Source organism: Podarcis gaigeae, assembly GCF_964106915.1.
Source record: "Podarcis gaigeae genome assembly, chromosome: 1".
Lineage (NCBI taxonomy): Eukaryota > Metazoa > Chordata > Lepidosauria > Squamata > Lacertidae > Podarcis > Podarcis gaigeae.
In genome coordinates, this window is record NC_139678.1 from 24531872 (window position 1) to 24554885 (window position 23014).

Below are 23014 nucleotides of genomic sequence, written 5' to 3' on the forward strand. Positions count from 1 at the left end.
ATCTATCTATCATCTATCTATCTATCATCTATCTATCATCTATCTATCTATCTATCTATCTATCTATCTATCTATCTATCTATCTATATCTATCTATATCTATCTATCATCTATCTATCTATCTATCTATCTATCTATCTATCTATCTATCATCTATCATCTCTATCTCTATCTATCTATCTATCTATCTATCTATCTATCATCTATCATCTATCTATCTATCTGTCTGTCTGTCTGTCTGTCTGTCTGTCTATCTATCTATCTATCTATCATCTATCTATCTCTATCATCTATCTATCTATCTATCTATCTATCTATCTCTATCTATTTATCATCTATCTATCTATATCTATCTATCTATCTATCTATCTATCTATCTATCTATCTATAAACTGTGTCAGACCAACATGGCTAGCTACCTGAATCTAAAATGTACAGTAAGTCGAGAAGAAAAGATCTGAAGAGATGTTTCCGCTCAGAATGTTTCCAAGTTCAGGCAGAAGCAGGTTTGGCATGTACAGTCCACAAACCCCAGTTTTTATTTTATTACATTAATATACCAACTTTTTTCCTCCAAAGAGTTCAAGATAGTACACATGGCTCCCCCCCCCCATTTTTATCTTCACAACAATCTGTCAGGTAGGTTAGGCTGAGAGATGGTGACATGCCCAATGTCACCCAGTGAGCTTCATGTCTGAGTGGGGATTCGAACCCTGGCAACCCAAGTCATAGTCTAACACTTTGAGCACTGTACCATACTGGCTCTCTGAATGTACTATTGTAACACGGCAGTAATATATTGCTCATTGACCTTTTAGAAGAGGAGTAGGGAGATTTTTGCAGGATGAGGGCCACACTCCCTCATGGCTGGCCTTGGAGGGCAGTGGTAGGCAGAACCAAAGCAAAATTGGGTGTGGCCAGAACCCCCCTCAAGGGCGCTCTCTCTCTCTCTCTCTCTCTCTCTCTCTCTCTCTCTCTCTCTCTCACACACACACACACACACCTTTCCCAGCAGCCCTCCTCAGATGCAGTGTCCACAAAGCTCACCCCTCCATCACACAGCAAGTGCAGTTGAAACAACCTTTCCCCCCAAGCCTAATTGTGGTGCAGGCAGCTGATTTTGTTGGGGTGGTCTAGCGCATAAGGAGGCAGAGTTAAATTCCCCCAGTGGTGAGCCTGTTAGGGCAGGGAGGCCAACAGTAGGTGGCACCAGAGATGTTAACAGACAGAGCCAACTAGTTCATGTTTTGTCCCCATCCTCCTCCTTGTTGAGTTCCACAAAGGCTGTGGTACCTTCTGGACTGGTTGTAAGTAAGAAGGGAGCCAGGGGCTGGCTGGGAGCAGGATGAGGTTGGTGATGCCCTAAGGAACCAGCTTCCACTGCCTTTCCCCCCCCCCAGCTTCAGTCCTCCCCTTCTATTCATGTCAAGTGAATATTCATGCCAAGTGATGTGGGGGGGGGAGAGGAAAGGAGAGGAGTCCTCCATGGGTTTCATCTGGCCCCAGACTGATGACCCACAGGCCCATCCTTGCTTTAGGGAACACATGGGATTAGAAAGAAGAAATACAAAAGACATGGCCTCTAGTGCTGGGGCAGCTACACTTTGGAATTCCTTAGACAGGAACTAGTCTCTGCTGTCTTTTTTGTCTACTGAAGACCTTCCTCTTCCAATAAGCCTTTTATGCAGAGATCTTGCCTAGTTTGCATCTGTATTGACATTGCTTTTAGCCTTTTTGTTGTTTGCGTGTTTGGGAGGAAGGCCAGCATATGAACATGGACAACAATGACATCCAGTTTTGACTCTGTTTTTATTAGTAGGAGGAATTTAGCACCGCCTCTGTGGTCTCTGACTACTCACGGTTAAGGAAGAATGTTAATGGGTTAGGAAGGAAAGGGACCCCCCAGCCAGATGTTTTGCAAGCCAGCAAAGGTGGGGCAGGTTGTTGGAGACAGCAGCTGAACAGCTGATCGGCTGAGCATCCATAGCCAGATCCACTTGGCTGAGGAAGAGCATGCTAGAACTGGCAAGCGGACAGATTAAAGCGCAACACCAATAAAGTGTGAAGTTGTACTTAAACCAATAAACCTCTTGGCAGTACATGTTGGCTGTCTTGCAAGCTGGCAGGTTTGAAGCCAAAGAGAGGAGGAAATGGGTTGACAGGATGGCCAGCTATTAATAAAATCCCAAGAAAGAAAAAAACACACTTCTGCCATATATGAGCTTTGGAGCAGCTGTCCTATCAACTTTGTATGTGACTTCATTTGCAAGGATCCAGAAACAGCATACATTCTTGCATCAGAAGTCAGCCTTTAAGGTGACTTCAAACAGGGATTTAAAAACCCCACACAGAGACCAACCAATGATAATAGGTGGAGGCTTCCAGCCTAATCCCTCCATCTGAATTCAATGCATGGGGTAGCGATCACAAACTGTTATCACCCGACAGCTGTGTGTTGGTCTGTATGAAATAGATTTCATCTTGCTGCGGGTCTCAGTTGAAAGGTGACTTTATTTCCAGAGCCTTTCTTTGTCAAACTAAGCAGGGGTCCAGAGTATATGAGTGGCCTTGGAGACGTGATTCTTGTCTGTGCAGTTTAATGGGTTTTCTTTCCCGTCAGTAAATGTGGGGCAGGTGGGGGGTGGGAGGAGGCTCTGTTGCTGCTCATGCTGTTTGTGTTATGTGGGGAAAAAACAAAGGACTTGGTATTGTTGCTTTTAATGTGGCGCTTTCATTCATAGCGATATTTCTTTTTACAAACATCAAGGAACTGGCTGCAGGACTGCTCATTAGTCCTGTATAGTTGTATGAAAGAAGTATTCTTGATAGTGTGCTTGATCAAAACAAGGACTTGTTAATTAGAAATTAGAGGGGTTTTTAGTTGAATTTCAAAGAAAATGAAGATTTTGGAAATTCACGGACCTCTTTCACATGTTGCAGTATGCATGCTTTATCCTGCGTGAGCAGATTATGTTCATTTTACTTCTCCCTACTAGCATGTGGACTATGATCTCTGGCTCAGGCTACATTCACACCATACATTTAAAGCACTATGGTTTCCCCCCTCACAAAAAATTATGGGAGCTGTAGTTGCGTGTTGAGACCTCAAAACCACCCCCTCATTGAAGAATAACACACACAAGGACACAGATATTACGTTAATGTTATCGGGCAAAATTTGGCCACAACTTTATTGATTGATTACAGAATGTGAGCAGTATTGGCTTAAGCATTGAATGGACCCGACTATATCTGACTCCTGCCAGTTGCTCATGGAGTCCGGTAAGGATAAACCACCAGTAGGGGGAACCCTGTCAATGTATACCAATACCAAGTTATTAGGAGACCCCAATTCCCCTCACAGGACTACAATTCCCAAAAAACCCCGTGAAGGGGGATTGTTACAACACTCTGGGAACTTTAGCTCTTTTAATTGTAAGACACCTCTGTACAAATAAAATAAACTTTGAGGTAAGGTAGGCCCCACTATGCACTTATTTATCACATTTTTACCCCGCCTTTCCTCCAAGGAGCTCAAGGTAGCACACAAGGCTCTCTTCTTCCCCACTTTATCTTTACAACAACCCTATGAGAGAGGTTAGGCTGAGAGACCGGGACTGGTCGAATGAAAATCATGAATGGGGAAGTTTCAAGAGACATGAGGGGACACATTTTTATAAAAAAGAGATTGGGATTTTGGCCCCCAGCGTAGAAGACCGTCTACTAATATTCTGCACCTTCAGGAGTTTGGCCAAAATGTGATTGCACTGGCTCTGCTTTTCCATTTTAACTAGATACTTTGTGGTGCTGTTGGTTAGGGTAATCTGCTGTACTCTGTTGCTGCTGCGGGATGGGACTTGACGTCATTATTGCTCTTGTTATCCCTGTGGCTTTTGAAAAGCACAGTATAGCTTATTAAATAGATACATGTGGCATAGGGATGTAGGCAGGCCAAAATGTAGGCAGGGGCCAGGTGGGTCAATTGGCATGGGCCTACAATTTTGAGGGGGCTACTCTGAGTCCTCCTGGTTGAAGCAAAAGGGGTTCCTTTTGGTAAATATTATTGAAATGGGGCCTACATTTCCCAACTGGCCTGGCCCTACTAACCAGCTTTGCACAGCCCAGAACATAGGAGCAAAGGGCGCTACCTTACACCAAGTCAGACCACTGGTCCATCAATCTCAGCATTGTTTACACTGACTGGCAGAGGCTCTCCCATATGTCAGGCAGGAGTCTGTCCCATCTCTGCCTGGAGATACCAGTTGGGATTGAAACTGGGACCTTCTGTTTGCAAGGCAGAAGGTCCACCACTGAGCTATGGAACATAAAATTGGGTTTTGGTCCTGTATGTCTGAAGGAGAGTCTTCACCCCCATTGTTCAACCCAGACACTGAGGTCCAGTGCCGAGGTCCTCCTGGCGGTTCCCTCACTGCGAGAAGCGAAGTTACAGGGAACCAGGCAGAGGGCCTTCTCAGTGGTGGCGCCTGCCCTGTGGAACGCCCTCCCATCAGATGTCAAAGAAATAAACAACTTTATGACATTTAGAAGACATATGAAGTCAGCCCTGTTTAGGGAAGTTTTTAATGACTGATTTAATGTACTTTTAATCTTCTGTTGGAAGCCGCCCAGCGTGGCTGGGGAAACCCAGCCAGATGGGTGGGGTAGAAATAAATTATTATTATTATTATTATTATTATTATTATTATTATTATTATTATTATTTCTTCTCGTGCCTACCAAAACAGAGTACATTTCTGTTCCACAAATGTAAGTGAGAGAGAATCCAAAGAAATATGCAAAGAGACTGGAAATTTTCCATACAGAAAACCCACCATAGAGCCCTTGGCAAAAATTCTGTTGCTTGAGAAAATAGGCACAAGTTGTCATAGGCAGCATGCCTATGATAACAAATAAACATAGCACTACAAGACTTGGTTGATTTAGTTCCAACAAGCCAATGCATCTCCCCAGTTTTATTTGTCTAATGAAGATAAAAACAACAGTGTGTCATAGTAGTGGATAGAGGCTTGCACTTGGACCAGAGGGACCTGGGTCTCTGCTCAACTATGAAGCTCACTGGATGACCTTGCGCTAATCAATGCCTCTCAACCTAAGCTAACCTGACTGAAGTGAAAGGAATGATTTAGTTTCATCATCATCATTTTTAATTTGTATACTGTCTTTCTATCTTAAAATACTCAAGGCGGTTTACAAGCTGAAGAAACAAAAAATGTACATCTTATAACAATTGAATGCAATACAAAAATGCGATAATAAAACCTAACTTTAAAATAAGCAACCTACATCAAAAAAGTAACATTCAACAATCATTAGAATCGTATAAAAGAATAATATCAGCTTATAAAAGTGAAACAGAAATTCACCCTTAACAGTTATGATAAATAATTTCTAAACTATAATCAATAAAACAACGGCAAGCCACAGTACATAAAACAATACAATAGAAATAGAGAAGCAGAGACTAGAGGTTGGAGTAAGGCAGGTGGAAGAGAGCACCTCTCCCCTCACAGTACTTCCTCCAGGCACAGCTTCCTTATGAGGAAGTTTGAGGCGCTATGCCTCACAACTCAGTGAGCGCGTGCGCGCACACACACACACGTCTCTAATGCAATGGTGTTTTTATTACCTTCCCGTTGCTGGATCAGGGCCATTCCAGGAAACCAAGACAGAGAAAGAGAGAAGAGGTGGGAGGGTAGCAACTGAGGAAGAGAAAGGCGTAAGACACAGGCTGCATTCACATGCTACTTCCTTCCCATTTCATTATGTTTCTTTAGTTGTTTCCACATTAAATGGTAAAGGGACCCCTGACCATTAGGTCCAGTCGTGACTGACTCTGGGGTTGCGGCACTCATCTTGCTTTATTGGCCGAGGAAGCCAGCATATAGCTTCCGGGTCATGTGGCTAGGATGACTAAGCCGCTTCTGGAGAACCAGAGCAGTGCACGGAAACGCCGTTTACCTTCCCGCCAGAGCGGTACCTATTTATCTACTTGCACTTTGACGTGATTTTGAACTGCTAGGTTGGCAGGAGCTGGGATCGAGCAACGGGAGCTCACCCCGTCGCAGGGATTCAAACCGCCGACCTTCTGATCGGCAAGTCCTAGGCTCTGTGGTTTAACCCACAGCGCCACTACGTTATGGATTATTTCTGGAAATGAGTACTAAGCTTGCACTGTATCCCACTATAGTTCCAGAAGTGGCTTTTATGCCGTCTGAAAGCTCATCTATAATGTGGAACTTAACAGTTAGGGAGATGTCATGAAAATGTGCACGCAGGGAGACACACACACTCACTCTCACACACAAACAATGAAGGTTAAGTGAAAGGTAAGTTCTGGGCTTGCAAAGGCTAGAGACTCCTGCCCCAACCCTTCATTTTTTCTCCTCAGAAGCAGCTGGGTTTTCTCTCTCCCTTTTGTCATGCATTGTTGCCTCCTGTCTTGTGGTTGGTCCGCTTTTGCCCAGCTGTGGAGCATTTTTGTTCCTTTTCTCTCGTCTCCTTTAACCTCAGTTGAGGTAATGAATGATCGCGGAGCTAATGAGCGGGCCGGCTTTGTCAACGTACGAGCCAGGTATTCTAAGCAAGCTTCTCCTCAGGGGAATTCACTTTTGTCCTTAGGCGTTTTGTTGGCTCGAACGGGAATCGTTTCTGAAAAGTAAATTAAATAGGTTTAGCTGCTTATCGTATCAAATGGCTTACGGCCAGCAAGTGCACAGTATTGGAATGGATTTTTGCCGGTAAAGGAAATCTTCTCTTAGATTTTTTTGCTTAGGTGCTGGGAAATGGGTAAACATATCTCACAGAAGCAAATGTTTTACACATAAACTGCCCCCAAAGCGTTGGTTCTAAGAGGTCAGAAGGTCAGAAGGTGAAGGGTGGCTTTTTTAAAGAGCACTGTTGCTAAAGGGTTAAAGCACTATCCTCTCATACCTCCATGTGGATTTTAAAAAATGATGCTTCTCTACAGCTGGCACAGGATCTTACTGCATTGCAGCAAGTGTGGACCTGCCTGTAAAAAAAAAGAAATTGTGTGCAGAATGATGGAGAGCCAGTGGAGCATCTTCCTTGGACACGGCTGCCTTAGAGGCCTTCAGAGCTGCACCTAGGCAAGAACAATGCAAATTAAAGTGAGACTTACTTGCAATGTACTACTACTACTACTACTACTACTAATAATAATAATAAATGTATTTATTTATTTATTTATACCCCACCCATCTGGCTGGGTTACCCCAGCCACTCTGGATGGCATAATAATAATAATGATGATAATGATAAGAAGAAGAAGAAGTGACAAAACATCAAACATTAAAATTTTTCCTAAACAGGGCTGCCTTCAGATATCTTCTAAAAGTTGTGTAGTTCTTTATCTCCTTGACATCTGGAGGGAGGGCGTTCCACAGGGGGGTGCCACTACCGAGAAGGCCCTCTGCCTGGTTCCCTGTAGCTTCACTTCTCGTAGTGAGGGAAACACCAGAAGGCCCTAGGAGCAGGACCTGTTCTGTTGGATATTTGGTTTGCGACTCTCCCAATGGCAGTGCCTGATTTCTTTTATTCTGCAAATGAATGCCTCCCAGATTCAGTGTGTGGCAGGAATGATTTCAGTCAGTGGAGGCTGCTCCATTAGGGCAAATGGGGCACCCCTCAGCCAGTCCCCACTTGCTTGCCTCCTTACTTACAACCAGAGTACTACTCCCTTCAGCCCCAGCCATGGCAGATTACAACAATTCCAACCTCATTATAAGTCCCAGGGTACAGTCTGAAGGCACACAAGGCCACTATCTTGCTGAAGCTAAGTATGTCCAGGTTTGGTCAGTGACTGAGGCTGGGCAGATGACTGCTTGGGAACTACATCTTGGGTTCCAGGATGGAAGCGTGATGGGATATAAACATCATAAAATAATTTGCGGTTTAAAAAACAGGACATACTAAGAAGCCAGAATAGCAGCATAATAGATCCATGCACGCAAGGTTAAAATTCACTAAGAAACCTGGCCCCCCAAAAAGTCTAAACTGCCTACTGAAGACATCAGAGAAGGGCCCATACTAAGAACTCCCTGCGAATTTGGAAGGTTCATATTAAAAAGCAAACCAAATGAATTTCATCTCTATGCATAAATTCTAGCAGTTCCGTAAGCTGAGGAAACACCGGACCAGTGAGGTCAACTATGCTATAGTGGCGGTACTTTCACACATTAATTCGAGTGGATTGGCCAGTTTATATATACTGTAGATCTCTAGTATAAACCAACCGGGAGATGTGGACTTAAAGCTTCTTATAAATCCTTTGCCTTTATTTGATTCTCACAGTAACTCTTGCTTTTCAGATTGAGCTGTCTAATGCTAATGTGTTCTGCCAGGAGTGTTTGTGCTTTGGTGGGGCCAGTTTCGTTCTAGCCTCCCTAATGAAATCGCCAGTGTCTCTTTTCTAAAGTAATTACACCTGAGGCTCTGTGCTACGCGAGGCAGGGAGCATGGTGCTGTCATTTGGTCCTTGCGTGGCACAGTAATCACTGCATGGACACATTGCTGATTTCATTGTTGGAAAGTAATTTGTGAAATGAAGGAAATGCAAAAAAAAAAAAAGTAACAATAGTAACTGAAAAATCAGAGCGTCGGCTGACAGCTGTTGGCTCCCAGTATGAGTTTGTGTGGATCACTTGGGCAAAACAGAAAAACCCATGAAATAAATTATATTTCAGAAAGAGCAAATTTCAGGGACGCAGTTCATTATGTTTAAACTATTTCCATATTGCCTTCCATGTGAACACCAAAAGGCGGTGTACAAAAAGGCATTAATATTTATATGCAGAATAAATAAAGTAACAGTAGACTTTATGCCAAAATGGGCACATCAGGCTCTTGTGAACAACTGGTATCCGTGTCTAGGAAGGGCTGGAGAGAATAAATAAATAGCAGTTGTCAGAATGCCAGTCAGTGTCTGCTTTAATTCAGAGGAGAGGTGATCTGAAAGAGAAGGTATCGCTACCAAAAGGGCTGCCTTGCATTCATAAGAGGTTGGGTAGAGAAAGACCATAGCTTAACAGCGGATGGCATAGTGAAGTTTGCGTGGTGTAAACTGACTGGTGGAGCCAATCTGGCTTTCCTGATGGCGCATTTGCACTTTGCAAACCTCCTCAGTGTGTTGCAGTGACTCAGCTGGATGGAGGTCAGGTGGGCAAAGCAGCCCCATCACCATCTGCTGCTGGCACAGCCTTTGAACATATTCTACATATTTGAGTGTGATCAGCACTAGAGCCTGTTACACATTTACTAAATGTTTGGAAATTATAATCAACGGCACATTTACTATAACAGGATTTCTTGCTAGTTTGCTAGAATTTGGGTAGGGCAATTGGTGGGAGAGAAAACTGTTCTATTATAATTCATACGACACATTTTTTTTCACATTTCTTATATGAAAAGTGGGACCCCTCCCCCTATTAGTTCCACAAATATTTTGCCTCACTTAAAAGTGGCATCTTACAGGTAAGGTAAAGGTAAAGGACCCCTGGACGGTTAAGTCCAGTCAAAGGCAGCTATGGGGTTGCGGCGCTCATTTTGCTTTCAGGCCGAGGGAGCTGGCGTTTGTTCACAGACAGCTTTCCAGGTCATGTGGCCAGCATGACTAAACCGCTTCTGACGCAACAGAACACTGTGACGGAAGCCAGAGCGCACAGAAACACCCTTTACCATCCCGCCGCACAGTACCTATTTATCTACTTGCATTGGTGGGCTTTTGAACTGCTAGGTTGGCAGGAGTTGGGACAGAGCAACGAGAGCTCACTGCATTGCAGGGATTTGAACTGCTGATCTTCTGATCGACAAGCTCAAGAGGCTCAGTGGTTTAGACCCCAGTGCCCCCCGCTCTTACATCTTGCATCTTACAGTTGGGATACTCGCTCACCAAAGGAGGATAGGGTTTTTCAAGAGGCTAGATTGTTCTCAGAAGCTATTTTGGATCCAAGAATTATTGAATTATAAGTAAGTAAGTAAGTGAATCAAAATAGGATGAATTAATTCCCGATTCAGATATTTAAACAACCTATTATTGTACATGCTGTGAAATGGACAATATCACACTAATCTTGTGCAGTTTAATCATCTAAGCCTTTGTAACTTCCAGGTAGACTATGGTAATATATTTTTCTGGGGCTGCCTTTTAGGATTCCTCATAAATTTGCGTAATAATAGAATGTAGAATTCTGCCGTCATATTGTACTAGTGATCAAGAATCAATACTGGCTTCTTGTTACTTTCTGATGATAGCAATTGAAGCCATGGGCTTTAACTTGTCAAGCCCCAAATTCCTTGGATGAAATATATTTCTCCACCCTGCTTAAGATCACCTCACCAAGAGGACTGCATCTTTGCATTCATGTAGAGTCTTTCCCTCAGTTACGAAAGTCCCACAAGTCCAAGCTCCTTGCAGAAGTAATATAAAACTTTTAACATGTCATTTTGAGGTAGATCATTCCTGTGAGGTGCTGTTACTCTCTTAGTTTTGTTTCTGTTCGGTTTTATCCTGTCTGTGCTTTTCTTGGTTACTGTTGGCTATTTGGAATCTTCTCAATTGAAGGCAGTTTACAGATAAAATAACTTTTGTTGTTCACCACACATCATACAGACTCATGCTTTTGTTATTTCATTTTATTGAATGTGTTTTTATACTGCCCTCCAATTGAAATTTTCCAGGTTAGTTTACAGTAGGCCATAAAACACAATAAACAAGAGCAATTGGGAAAACAGTAAGTTATATCACTACACGTTTGTACTAAAAACAACCACAAAAGAAATAAAAAGACAAACACCGCAGTTTAACAGAGTTATGATGTCCAGTGAAATTAGCTGGCAAAATTATGCAGGATTGAGATGGGTCATGACCTATTCCTCCCCCCCCTCACCAATGGCAGTAACTCAGGCAATTAATTGGCCATCAGGGAATATCACTTTGTGCGATGAATATGCCACCTGACAGCCATTGACCAAACCTTCTGCAGGCCCGTAGTGCTGTTTACACTTCATTCACTCTTTTAAAGATGTTCTTACAGAGTGTGGCTAGGAGCTAATTTATTTTTCATGAAGACAATGATTCCAGAGAACAAGATAGGAACTTAAATCATGTCTGTTGCAATGCAGTCTCCCAAAAGCGGGGAAAAGTGGTGATCTACCAAATAATTCAAAAGGGTAGAATGGATTTTGGAATCCATTCATTTGAGCTCTTGGTCTGTGGCCTGTTTTTGGCAGGGGTTGTACATTAAGAGAGCTTGTCTTTTCATCTTCCATGTATGCCTACAACTCCCATGATCCCTAGCTAGCAGGACAAGTGGTCAAGGATTATGGGAACTGTAGTCTCAAAACATCTGGAGGGCCAAGGCTGAGGAAGCCTGCTCCAGAGCAAGGGTTACCAATGGATGCACATGCACTTAAAGAGATCTATAGTATAGATCTATAGTATAGTGTATTTAAAATGGGGTTTCAGAGTTTTTAGGGGTTTTTGAATGTTTTATGTAGTTTTTATGTAGTTTTATGTAGTTTTTATGTAGTTTTATGTAGTTTTTCAATTTCATTGTTCTGCATGGGACAATGACAATAAAGATATTGTATATCGTATATCTCATCTGGTACCCACAGGGTCCCTTCCCCCTGCCTTTCCTCCTGGTTTGCAAATGCAGCCATGCACCCAAAAAGATTGGCAACCCTTCCCCCAGCATGTTCTGGACTTGGGTGGGGTGGAATCCATTAAAAGGGAGCAAATTTTAATGAATGGAATGCAAATTTCAAAGGTACGTTTCATGTTTTGTTCTGGTTAGTTCTTTGATCCCCCCCCCTGCCCCTGAGGAAGAACTAGTGGGCCTAAGGTCATTGATGGAATGGAAGTTCGTGCAGGTAGATGGGAATTGTGGACCCATGCCTAGAGTCATAGTTCAGTGGTAGCGTACTTGCTTTGCCTATGTCCCCACTGTGGAAGGATGTGTGGATCCAGAATTGGCCTCCACAGTCACTTATGGACTCAACTGTTAAAACTGTGTTTGTGGAAGACAATCTTACTCGGCTATGAGTGATTGCCAAAGAAGAAGATGAAGAAGACATGCTTTGCACACAAAAGGTTCAATTCCTAGCATCTCTAGGTAGGGCTGGAAAGGACTCTTTTCTGAAATCGTTGAGAATATGTGCTAGTCAGTCTAGAAAATGCTGAGCTAAATGTATCACTGATCTTATTCTTCACATGTTTTCAGTCTCAGTGTCTAGGACTATAACTTTATTAAAAAGCTTCTTGATTATCGTAATTCGGCAGCCCCTTTCCATCTTCTCTTAGACCTTCAAGCTGGTGACCTGTTCTGTGTTTGACAGAATATTTATGGATTAGCCAGGAGTCTATTAGCAAGAAAAATGGGCAATTTGGGGTCTCATTTAGACTTACAAATCAGTCACTGTCTGTAATCATAGCCAATTAGGCTCCTTTTGTCATCTTCCTCCATTTAAGCCCCCCCCCCCCAACATTTCTCCTACACAAAATTAGAGAAAGTTCAAAGAAAGTATCTTGCAATCCTGTACACAGTTCCTTGGGAGTAAGGGGTGCTTCTAAATGGGGGTTCAATATTGTAAATGGGTTACTGAGATACCAGAAAAAGGTTGGTCTTCTTGGAGTGGGGATATGAGCTGGCATTTTGATAACAATGTTGTGTGGACACTACAAAAAAACCTGCATGCATGATACTGATTCAACAATAAACATCCATACAGGGCCGTCTTACCCATAGGTGCTAGGGGTTGGGGCACCTGGGCATCGGGCTCTCAGGGGCTCCAGGCCAAGAGTCCAGGGCCTGAGAGTTGAGTCAGGGAAGAGCCCGCCCATTGGTCAGAGTGCCCTTCTGCTGCCAGCAGTTCTGCGCCGCAAGTTCAGGGGCGACCGAGCCAGTGAGACGCTGAGGCGGCTGGTCTGCTCCGCCCTCCTGTGCACCTGGGATTGGGCAACCTGGGGGGGGAGGGGGTGCCGGGCGGATCTTTGCACCCCAGTGCCGCATATGCTTAAGACAGCCCAGCATCCATATAAAACCACCTAAGTCACGTTTATCTCAGTGCGACTTTTTTCTGTATAGGATTTAGTTCTCCTTAAAGGTAAAGAACACAACCCTCTATTGTCCTGTCCTGAAGAGAAATGTGTTCAGGTTCTCTTTTATTCTTCAAGAACCAACTTTCTGGTGTAGTATCAGTTTGAGACTTGCCTCCCTTCCTGCATGTGTTAATCTGTTTTTGTTTAAAAAGATTTGTATACCTCCTCCTTGTAATAAAACCTCTAAATGGCTTACAAGAAACATTTAATTATCAACAAAAACCAGTTGATTTTTCTGGTGTAGCACCCCCTTTTTTTGTACCACTAGGTTTGTAGCTATTCAGATGCTTTTGTGAGCTTGTTTCTCACATCATGTTTTCTTCACAGAGCCATTTGCTCAGTAGTAATACACACAAAGTCTGTTTCAGAAGAATAAAAAACAACAACAACAACCCCACAGTACTTTTGTAGAAAAGATCAAATCAGACAACAGATGGGAGCCTCAGGCTGGAAACCCTTCAAACCACTCTGTCTATCCCTCAGGACTCCCCCCAGGCCACCCCCGGTATTCAGGGTAGCATTCTTCTCAGGAGCCCCATATGTGGAAGCCCTGCACAAGGACTTCTACATGTACAATGGGACTGCCCCCCTCTGCTCCCCCTGCACACTTTCTGAACCCCCCAAATGGACTCTGGTTGGAATGTGACTTTGAACTGTGATAATGTCTCTTGCTTGGGAGATGGAAAGATGGGGGTAGGGTTGCAGAAACCTCTGGTGTCTGGAATGTAGCCTTTCATGCAAAAGCAAAGGCCACATCCATGGCTCCACGCGGGATGTGGGTGGCACTGTGGGTTAAACCACAGAGCCTAGGATTTGCCGATCAGAAGGTTGGCGGTTCGAATTCCCGCGACGGGGTGAGCTCCCGTTGCTCAGTCCCAGCTCCTGCCAACCTAGCAGTTTGAAAGCACGGCAAAGTGCAAGTAGATAAATAGGTACCGCTCTGATGGGAAGGTAAATGGCGTTTCCATGTGCTGCTCTGGTTTGCCAGAAGCAGCTTTGTCATGCTGGCCACATGACCCGGAAGCTGTACACCAGCCAGTAAAGCGAGATGAGCGCCGCAACCCCAGAGTCGGCCACGACTGGATCTAATGGTCAGGGGTCACTTTACCTTTACCTTTTATGGCTCCACGCACTGTTGTCTTTGGCTCCACCCACCCCTGGAAGGTTGTGCATGAGAAAATGCAGCCCATGGGCTGAAAAAGGTTCCCTGTTTAACAAGCGCACACTTGTCTGTTTGCTTGTAAAGCTTTCCCCCCCTCTGCGTTCTTATTTGAGGAAGACAGAAACACCCCACATACTTTGATGGAGTCCGTGCTTAGAGATTGAACTAAAGCCGCCCTAAATTCATGAAGTAAAAAACGCTGTCACGTCGCAAGCAGAGTGCCAAAGCAGCCTTTGTCTGGGGTGCGCTGCTGTCAGGCAACTCGTTCCTGGAGGTGCACTACACACCTTTGGCCGAGCAAATGCGTTAGGCTGGGCGAACCACAGATGTGGTTCTCGTACTCTGGGTCATGCCGCGTACGGTGCTCCCTCTGGAATGGAGAAGGCGACGCATCCTCTGGCACAAGTAACACCAGTTGAGGTGACAGTGTGCTGTGGCCTGCCTGTCACGTCGAGGTGTCAATTAAGCTGATTTAAGCTCTTCTGGGTAAATAAACAGAATGCTCTCTGCACTCTGAGATTCTGCTATGTAGCAAACAATTTTTTCCCTGACACCACTGGGAACTTATTAGATAGACATCCTAGTCCCCTTCCTCTATATTTTAGCTATGCTGTTAACATTTCCCATCTTCTCTTTCCCCTGTTTAAGTATCTAGATTTTAGGGTAATTAAACATTCAAAGATAATTAAATAACCAAAGGTAATTAAATGATTTGGGGGTTTGGATACTTTTGACCAACACGAGCCATGCTGCACACAGAGATCTCCACCCCTCCCCCTGGCTCTCCACATTGTTTCAGCACCAGAGTTGTACAGTGGTACCTCAGGTTACAGATGGTTCAGGTTACAGACGCTTCAGTTTACAGACTCCGATAACCCAGAAATAGTACCTCAAGTTAAGAACTTTGCTTCAGGATGAGAACAGAAATTGTGCTCCAGCGGTGCAGCGGCGGTGGGAGGCCCCATTAGCTAAAGTGGTACCTCAGGTTAAGAACAGTTTCAGGTTAAGAACAGACCTCTGGAACGAATTAAGTTCTTAACCCGAGGTACCACTGTACTTGGTTAGAATGGAGGGGAGACCCTCCTTTGTCTCTATGCCAAGGCTTTGGAAGCCCCTACCAAGGCTCACCTTGCCTCTTCTCTCTGATGGTCTTTCAACACTGGGCAGAGACATTTCTTTGCTGAGCTGCTCATCTTAATCTTCCTGAAGCTTGCCCTGAGACACAAATGATATGCTGCCACTTTCTTTCTTTTGCTGTTGCTTTCTTTTTGCCCTTTATTGTTTGCCGGGTTTCGTGGGTTGCTTAAGCTGCAAGGCAACATGGGCATTAATTTCATTTCTGCTTTTAATAAATAAATAAATAAATAAATAAATAAATAAATAAATAAATAAATAAAGGAAGGGGTTAGCAGGGTCAGGTCAGTGTCCCTCATTTGCATCCCACGCCACTCACAGGAAGCCATTGTTCCCTCATCCTAAGGGCCAAACCTAAGAGGCTGTGAAAGCTTAGAGACAGGTGAAAAAGGCTTTCCCATGTAAACAATCCTCTGCCAATCGCTCCCACCCAAATGCACTCGCCGTGGGGAAATAGCCATTTCTTTTGTGAGCCAGAGAATCATAGTTTCTTAATGCCAACGTGATACCTTCCAGATGTTGTGGATTACAACTTCCATTTGATGTAGCTAGCATGGTTTTAATGCACCATCACAATTCAGTGTTTTTTTAAAAAAAACACAAGTCTGAAGATTTTGTGAATTTGCTCATGTAATATTACTATTTCGTATGAATGAAGATGGATGTACGCCTATGCAACATTACCAAAGAGGAATGGTTGCTAATGGCTTCCTTAAATAAGCAGGACTTAAAATATGCGAGTAGCACCCCCAAAGAGCAGGTTGAAGCCCCCTTCATACATCCACCTGTTCTACTAGACCGGCCATCTAGTTAGACATAGCAACCGCCTTTGGTAACTCTATCCCTACACAGCTTGTGTCTCAGAGAGCTCTTGAAGAAATGAATTTAATAGATTTCGACAACTGGTACCAATGCCATGGTGTCTGTGCTTTCCCTCTCTGATCCCAGGTTGCATTCATAACATGGTCAATGGTCAGGGATGATGGGAGTTGTATTCCACAATATTTGGAGGGTTGCCACATTGGCTACCACTGCTCTATGCAACTAGGAAGATGAACACGATAAATGCATTTAAATATGGCAGGATACACATTGAATGCTTAGGCAGGTAAGCACTTTACCTGTCGTCTTCACCATGTGTAGTTCAACCCTCTCTTCCCCATCTGCAGTAGTAATGCTGGCTTGTTTTACTGGGCTGTTGAGATGATGTACATCAAGTGCCTGGAATGCTGTACAAATGTTTTGTGGTGATTTAAATGCTTTGTGGTGATGGTGGTGATTAGATATGAATGAGATGAAGGCATTACTGTGCTTTCTGAGTGTGTCCGTTCAGATCTGTATGCTGCACATTTCCTCAGTGAGCTTTGGATAACAGGTGAGAGGGGCATAGCTCAGTGGCAGTACATATGCACTGCGTTGAGAAGGCCTGGGTGATGGGCAATACCTCTACTGAAGAGCCACTATCAGTTAAAGCAGAGGTAGAATGGACAATAGGTCTGACCTGATAGAAGCAGTTTCCTGGTTCCTAAGCTTCCATTGAAGTCCAGTTCCAGCTGTGCTATATTTCACAATAAAGTATTCTGCGGGTTAATTTTACTGTTGATATTTTTTTCAGAGGCTCATTAATGCTACCAGTGCCGGAGTCAATCCTGTCGGAGATCCCGTTAACAGCAGCAGTCACTGGGACCTCGGAAGTGCCTTTTTCTTTGCTGGAACCGTCATCACAACTATAGGTATGCATTTATATAGTATTTAAGCTGGAGGCAGAGATGGAAAAGAGTGGGGTTTTTGTAGGCAAAGGGATGCAGGTGGCTCTGTGGGTTAAACCACAGTGCCTAGGACTTGCCGATCAGAAGGTCAGCGGTTCGAATCCCCGTGACGGGGTGAGCTCCCGTTGCTCAGTCCCTGCTCCTGCCCACCTAGCAGTTTGGAAGCACGTCAAAGTGCAAGTAGATAAATAGGTACTGCTCCAGCGGGAAGGTAAACGGCATTTTCGTGCGCTGCTCTGGCTTGCCAGAAGCGGCTTAGTCATGCTGGCCACATGACCCGGAAGCTGTACACCGGCTCCCTTGGCCAATAAAGTGAGATGAGTGCCGCAACCCCAGAGTCGGCCATGACTGGACCTAATGGTCAAGGTCCCTTTACCTTTTTTATCATGTAGGCAGTTTCTGCATGGAAAATAGGGGCAGGCAGCACAGCCTCACCACAAGCTGTCTTTCTGTCTTGATTCTGCTCACAGACCACACACACACACAGATCAACAATCCAGTGCCCCTGGGCACCATGGCACCCACAATGGTCTTCATTGGTGCCCCCTAGGCAGGCACCCCAATACTTAGGTTTCTTTCTTTTTTAAAGCAGCAGTCTGGTCCTCCTAGAAAGAAAGTTATGAAGCAATATGTGGAGGTAGCTTTCTAAGCAATTTATGTGACGTGAGCTTGCTGGCTACTCTTGGCTGTCAGTATTTTAGCTAATGAGTGAAGGCAAAGCTGTGATTGATAAGGGAGTTGTTTGGACACATGGCAACAGGGGTCCTAAAGAGCTGCTCTTCCCCCCTCCGGTCTTATTATTGGAATCTCCCTAACCATGTCTTGGTTTCAGTTACAGATAGGTAGCCGTGTTGGTCTGCCATAGTCAAAACAAAAAAAATATCCTTCCCGTAGCACCTTAAAGACCAACTAAGTTAGTTCTTGGTATGAGCTTTCGTGTGCATGCACACTTCTTCAGATACCTTCTTCATGTCTTGGTTTGCACATCCAAGAGAATGTACTAGCTACTTAAGACCCAGTGTGGTGTAGTGGTTAAGAGCAGTGGACTCGTAATCTGGTGAACCGGGTTTGCGTCTCTGCTGCTCCACATGCAGCTCCTGGGTGACCTTGGGCTAGTCACACTTTTCTGAAGTCTCTCAGCCTCACTCACCTCACAGAGTGTTTGTTGTAGGGGAGGAAGGGAAAGGAGATTGTTAGCTGCTTTGAGACTCCTTAGGGTAGTGATAAAGCGGGATATCAAATCCAAACTCTTCTTCTTCTTCTTCTTCTTCTTCTTCTTCTTCTTCTTCTTCTTCTTCCTGGCAAGGAGCTTGCACCTGCTTTTCTTCTGTCCTGGGCTTCCTAGGTCAGCACAGGATGACAGCTAAGCCAAGGTTTGAGTTAACAATTCACACATCTGTAGGTATATGTTTATTGAATTGTAGGTAGCTGCAGAGATTTAAAACCAGAGTGCCAAATGCAGGTTCTTGGCTCTTGGAAGGATGAGCAGAGTGGATTTCTCCAGGGGCTGAAACTTCATCCTGCATTCTGAACTTAACAATGACATCAACACAAGAGTGAGAAAGAACAAACAGAAAATAATAGCATAGATCGTAATCCAAACTCTTGTCATCTTACAATTGTGCTACTGATGTTAACGCAGATGTCACTCTCTGTTTTGGCTCTGGCTTATGAGGTGGTCTTTAACGGGGGTAAAATATATATATATAAGTATCTCAATTAAAATTAATATTGAAATGATAAGAGATCAAGTTCATAGGAAGCTCAGCTTCTGGATCAATATGCGAATGTACTGCAGGACTATATGTGAGGATAGGGTCCACCTATTAATTGGGCGAAGAGCTGCATGGGTGATCTTGCTGTGTATAGTCATGCAACATTCCCAACAAGGGGAAGCCTATGCAAGTAGATCTCTATGCATACAGACCTTCTGAGGAGCTGGGATGCTACATGATCAGGTTTCTGCTCTGATAAGGACATAAGAGGAGCCCTGATGGATCAGGCCCTGTTCTAGTCATATTCTTTCTCCCAACTGCTGATATTCTGCCAGAGTCCACCCCTCCACCCCTTGTTAGGGCTGCTTTCTCTTTCCTGTTTTACTCACATGGGTGATCCAGTTCAGTCCAATCAGAGAGAATCTAGGGAATTTGATGTTATTGTGATGGTTACTGACATCACTGAGGTCAGCACCTGTTCAAAGCTAGGGCTGTGCTTCCTGGATAGAACACTTCTGAAGACATCAAAGCAATCATTGGCTCATTTTGCCCCACAGTGCCTCTCTGCTACTACTACGCCATGATGTAGTATCCTTTCAGATGTAGTGTTGAAGGGAAATGCTGGCGCTAATCCATTTAAGAAGTGTGTGTGAGAGAGAGGAGAGAATGATGGAGGGACAGAGGGATCCTACAGTCTTTTGCAGGGTGCATGACAGATCTAATCTAAAAAGCTTATCCTTTGTTTTGCTTGTTTCTGGGTCTGAATAATTCATTCTTGGTCTGATCTCTGTACATGGCTGCATGTTTCCAATGTGAAAGTGCATTTTTATTGCCAGGCTGCAAACCGCTGAAATGAAATGGATTTTAATGGAGTAGGCAGTAAAATGGTCTGAACTTTGGTGCTGTAACTATACTTTTCATTTCTGCCTCTTGTTTCAATGAAAAGGGGTGAGTTGAGGAAGCCCAGCACAACAGATAATGAAGCAATGAAGTCTGTCTAAGTGGCAGTACATTGATATCAATGAACGTCTGTTGGATTAGATTGTATTAGATTGTATATATGAATGGGAAAGCCATTTGGCTAACTGACACCCACCTGTCATCGTATATGATGTCACATGTGGGGCAGGTGAAGAGATCTGACACATCCAAAAGGGGGTTTACAGCCACAGCCAGTCAGCTGATTGGCAGCACCAGTAAAGCCTTTGCTAGCCCCAACAGTCAGCTGAGTGCCAAGTCTTGTGAAGCCCCTTGAAAAGTGCTATGTGATATGGTGCTTTGCAAAACCCAACAGTCAACTGATTTTCAGAGCTCAGGAAGCCCTTGGCAAAAGCACTCTGAAAGAGAGGCCTTGTGAAGCCCCTTGCATAGCACTACCAAGTCAATGTTGTTCTAAATCCTTATTGCAAGAAATTAAAATGTCTGGATGAATAAATTAGTCTGAATTGCAGTGTAGTCACCAGGTGAACCTCTTTATAGAAGAACACTGCTACGAAAGCTCCTTTTTGTTGTTGTTAAATGTACCTCTGTTAATGAAAGCACTGGAGAAGGCCCTAGGCTTTTAAAAAGTAAATTGCAAATATTGGAAGCTATTTGCATTGGGAAGTAGTTCCAATTCACTGCAGACAGTGTGTGTGTATGTGTGTGTGTGTGTGTGTGTGTGTGTGTGTGGTGATCTTGATGAGGGTTGGATCTAGACGCATCAAAAAAGTGATTCAGTTAAATGCGTTGTAAACTTCATACAGGGAAATCCCATTGCAAAAAATGGGACTCCACAGCGCCATCTGGTGTCGCAGTATTATAACGCATATAAAGCGCTTTAGCTTTATGAATGTAGGTGAGTCCGAGGACTGCAGTGGGATGCAAATGGCAAATGATTAAAGTCCCCTCCCCACATTCCAGGTTCCTGATGCAGATCAGAATGCCCATACCTTCAGTTTACTTAAAACCTGCCCACCATTTGTGTAGTATTGATTGTGTAAATCGCATCACATCTTCCTTGGCCTTCGTTGTAAACAAGAGCTTGGAAATTAAACACACCCTTGTGTAAATTAATTGAAACAAAGCATGTTTTGTGTATTATTCATAATCCTGTACTCAAAACAAACATGAAAAGTCAGTTGATCATTATGGTGTCAGAAGCCTGCAGCCAATAGAAGGAATGATGCGCCCGCCACAATATATTGAAGTTCCACGAAAGAGAGTTATTCCAGAGCTGGAAAAGAGGTATCCTGACAGTACTGGGATATTGCAGCAGGACCTAGCCCCCTGTCACACATCAAAAGTGTTGAAGAAATTCATGACAGAGCAGCAAATACAGTCACTTGATTGGCCAGGGAATTCCCCAGACATAAATCACATTGAGAATTTGTGGGCTGCACGCAAAAGTCGCCTCCATGCTGTAGACTGTACAATAATGGAGAAACTCATTCAGGCACTGATTCAAGTGTGGTACAGGGATCCGAAAAACAACAGTGACTGTTCAAAACTAGTAGACTCCATGCCAAACCGTGTTCAAATGCTGCTTAAAGATAGCGGAGGACATATCCGTTACTAATGTACATATATGTGGCTTTTGTATATGTATATGTGAGTTTTGTACTACTAAATTTCAATTACTTTGCCCAAGGGTGTACTTAATCCAAGAAAAAACTCCACGAGTTATCTGTGAGACAATCGGCAAGTTTAAAACCTGCAGTTGTTTCTATCATGGCAGGACTGATGTTGCTTTAATCTAAAAGTTAGGGGACACATCTTGAAAATCAAAGTCCTTGGAGAATGCATGAAAATAAGTGCTTTAAAAAGGGTGCATGTGTGTGTAAGAATGTCAGATAATCTCTTGAAGATTCATATAAACTGGGAAATGTGGGGAGAGGGGTGTGTGTAAGAACTGGACATTTCACTAGGTATAATATGAGATAAAGACCGGACGTAATTCAGAACTCCAGCCTGAAAATGTGATTATCCTTTTGAGTCACACTCCCATCAGGAGTCAATTTGCAAAGGCTGTATGCAGTAGCATGACAAAGCATGGGTTTCCTTGGGCTTTCCTTTAGCAAAAGTCTTGTATCCTGCCGTGCTGACAAAAACGCATTTCAGATTAATCAAATGATAGGTTTCATTAGGAACTCAGTTCCATGACGAAATAGTGGAAATGGCGGGGTCTGTAGGTTTTCAGGGCAATTAACTCCCGAGCTGCTGTGAATCCCATTTAAATGGAGGACCAGGCAGTGGCCTGCTATCCCAAAGTACGTCTTATAGAGATGAGCACAATGTATAGATGGGTTCACACAATCTCGCTCCTGTGGCTAGATCCTGGCAATAGCGCCCTTTGATTGCACCAGTTCCTGGTGGGCATTATCAATCAGAACTGTATTTTGGCTTTGTTGAGGAAATGTTTGTCCTGTGTGTTTTGTGTGATGTCTGAATAGACATTGCAGTTCACATCTCAAATTAGACCTGCTGGCTGGGAGGGCTCCAGGCTCTTGCCTGAAATGGATCCCCCATTCATTGGCACATAGATGCTATCCTTACATGTTTCCTCAGTCGGGGTAGCTGTGCTCGAACCAGCAGAAAGGGACGTTGTCTCTTAGAAATGAGCTCCCCCACTCACCCCAATCAGGCAGATTTCCAAGTACCCAAGTGAATCCGCCAGTGCCAGTGAATGAGGACCGTGATTAACTTGAGAGGCTGGAGTCCTTTCAGCCAGCAATTGGGGAAGGACCACAGTTGAGTGGTAGAGCATGCAGTAAATCCCATGTTCAGTCCCTGGCATCTATACATAGGGCTGAGAAAGGAAGTGGCTTGACGGTAGGAAGGAACTGCTGTGCTGGTTTCCTGGCACAGGTAGCTGTTGCTTACAGGAAGGGAGAGGGTAGGGAAGTCAGGAGGTTGGCACGGTGCATCTACATCTGCAGGAATGCTGGATTGCACCCTGCTGGTGCATTTGCGCTACCTACCAGGAAGCTACCACATTTGCTCAGCTCCAGCTGCTTCTAGCTGGGATTGTATCCTCTATGAAGCCCAGGAGAGCCATTGCCAGTCAGTGTAGATGGCACTGAGCCAGGTGGACCAGTGCTCTAACTCAATATGTAAA

The 23014-nt window shown here is 44.1% G+C and overlaps 1 protein-coding gene across 2 annotated transcripts in view; it reads left to right on the top strand.

Moving 5' to 3' along the window:
* KCNK10 (potassium two pore domain channel subfamily K member 10) overlaps positions 1-23014 on the top strand; it is a 73213-nt gene that overhangs the window by 24191 nt on the left and 26008 nt on the right. For both annotated transcript variants that reach the window (XM_083735109.1, XM_083735108.1), the window contains one exon: positions 17050-17167. In XM_083735109.1, coding sequence (XP_083591235.1) covers positions 17050-17167 — 118 coding nt within the window. The remainder of the gene's footprint in view (positions 1-17049; positions 17168-23014) is intronic.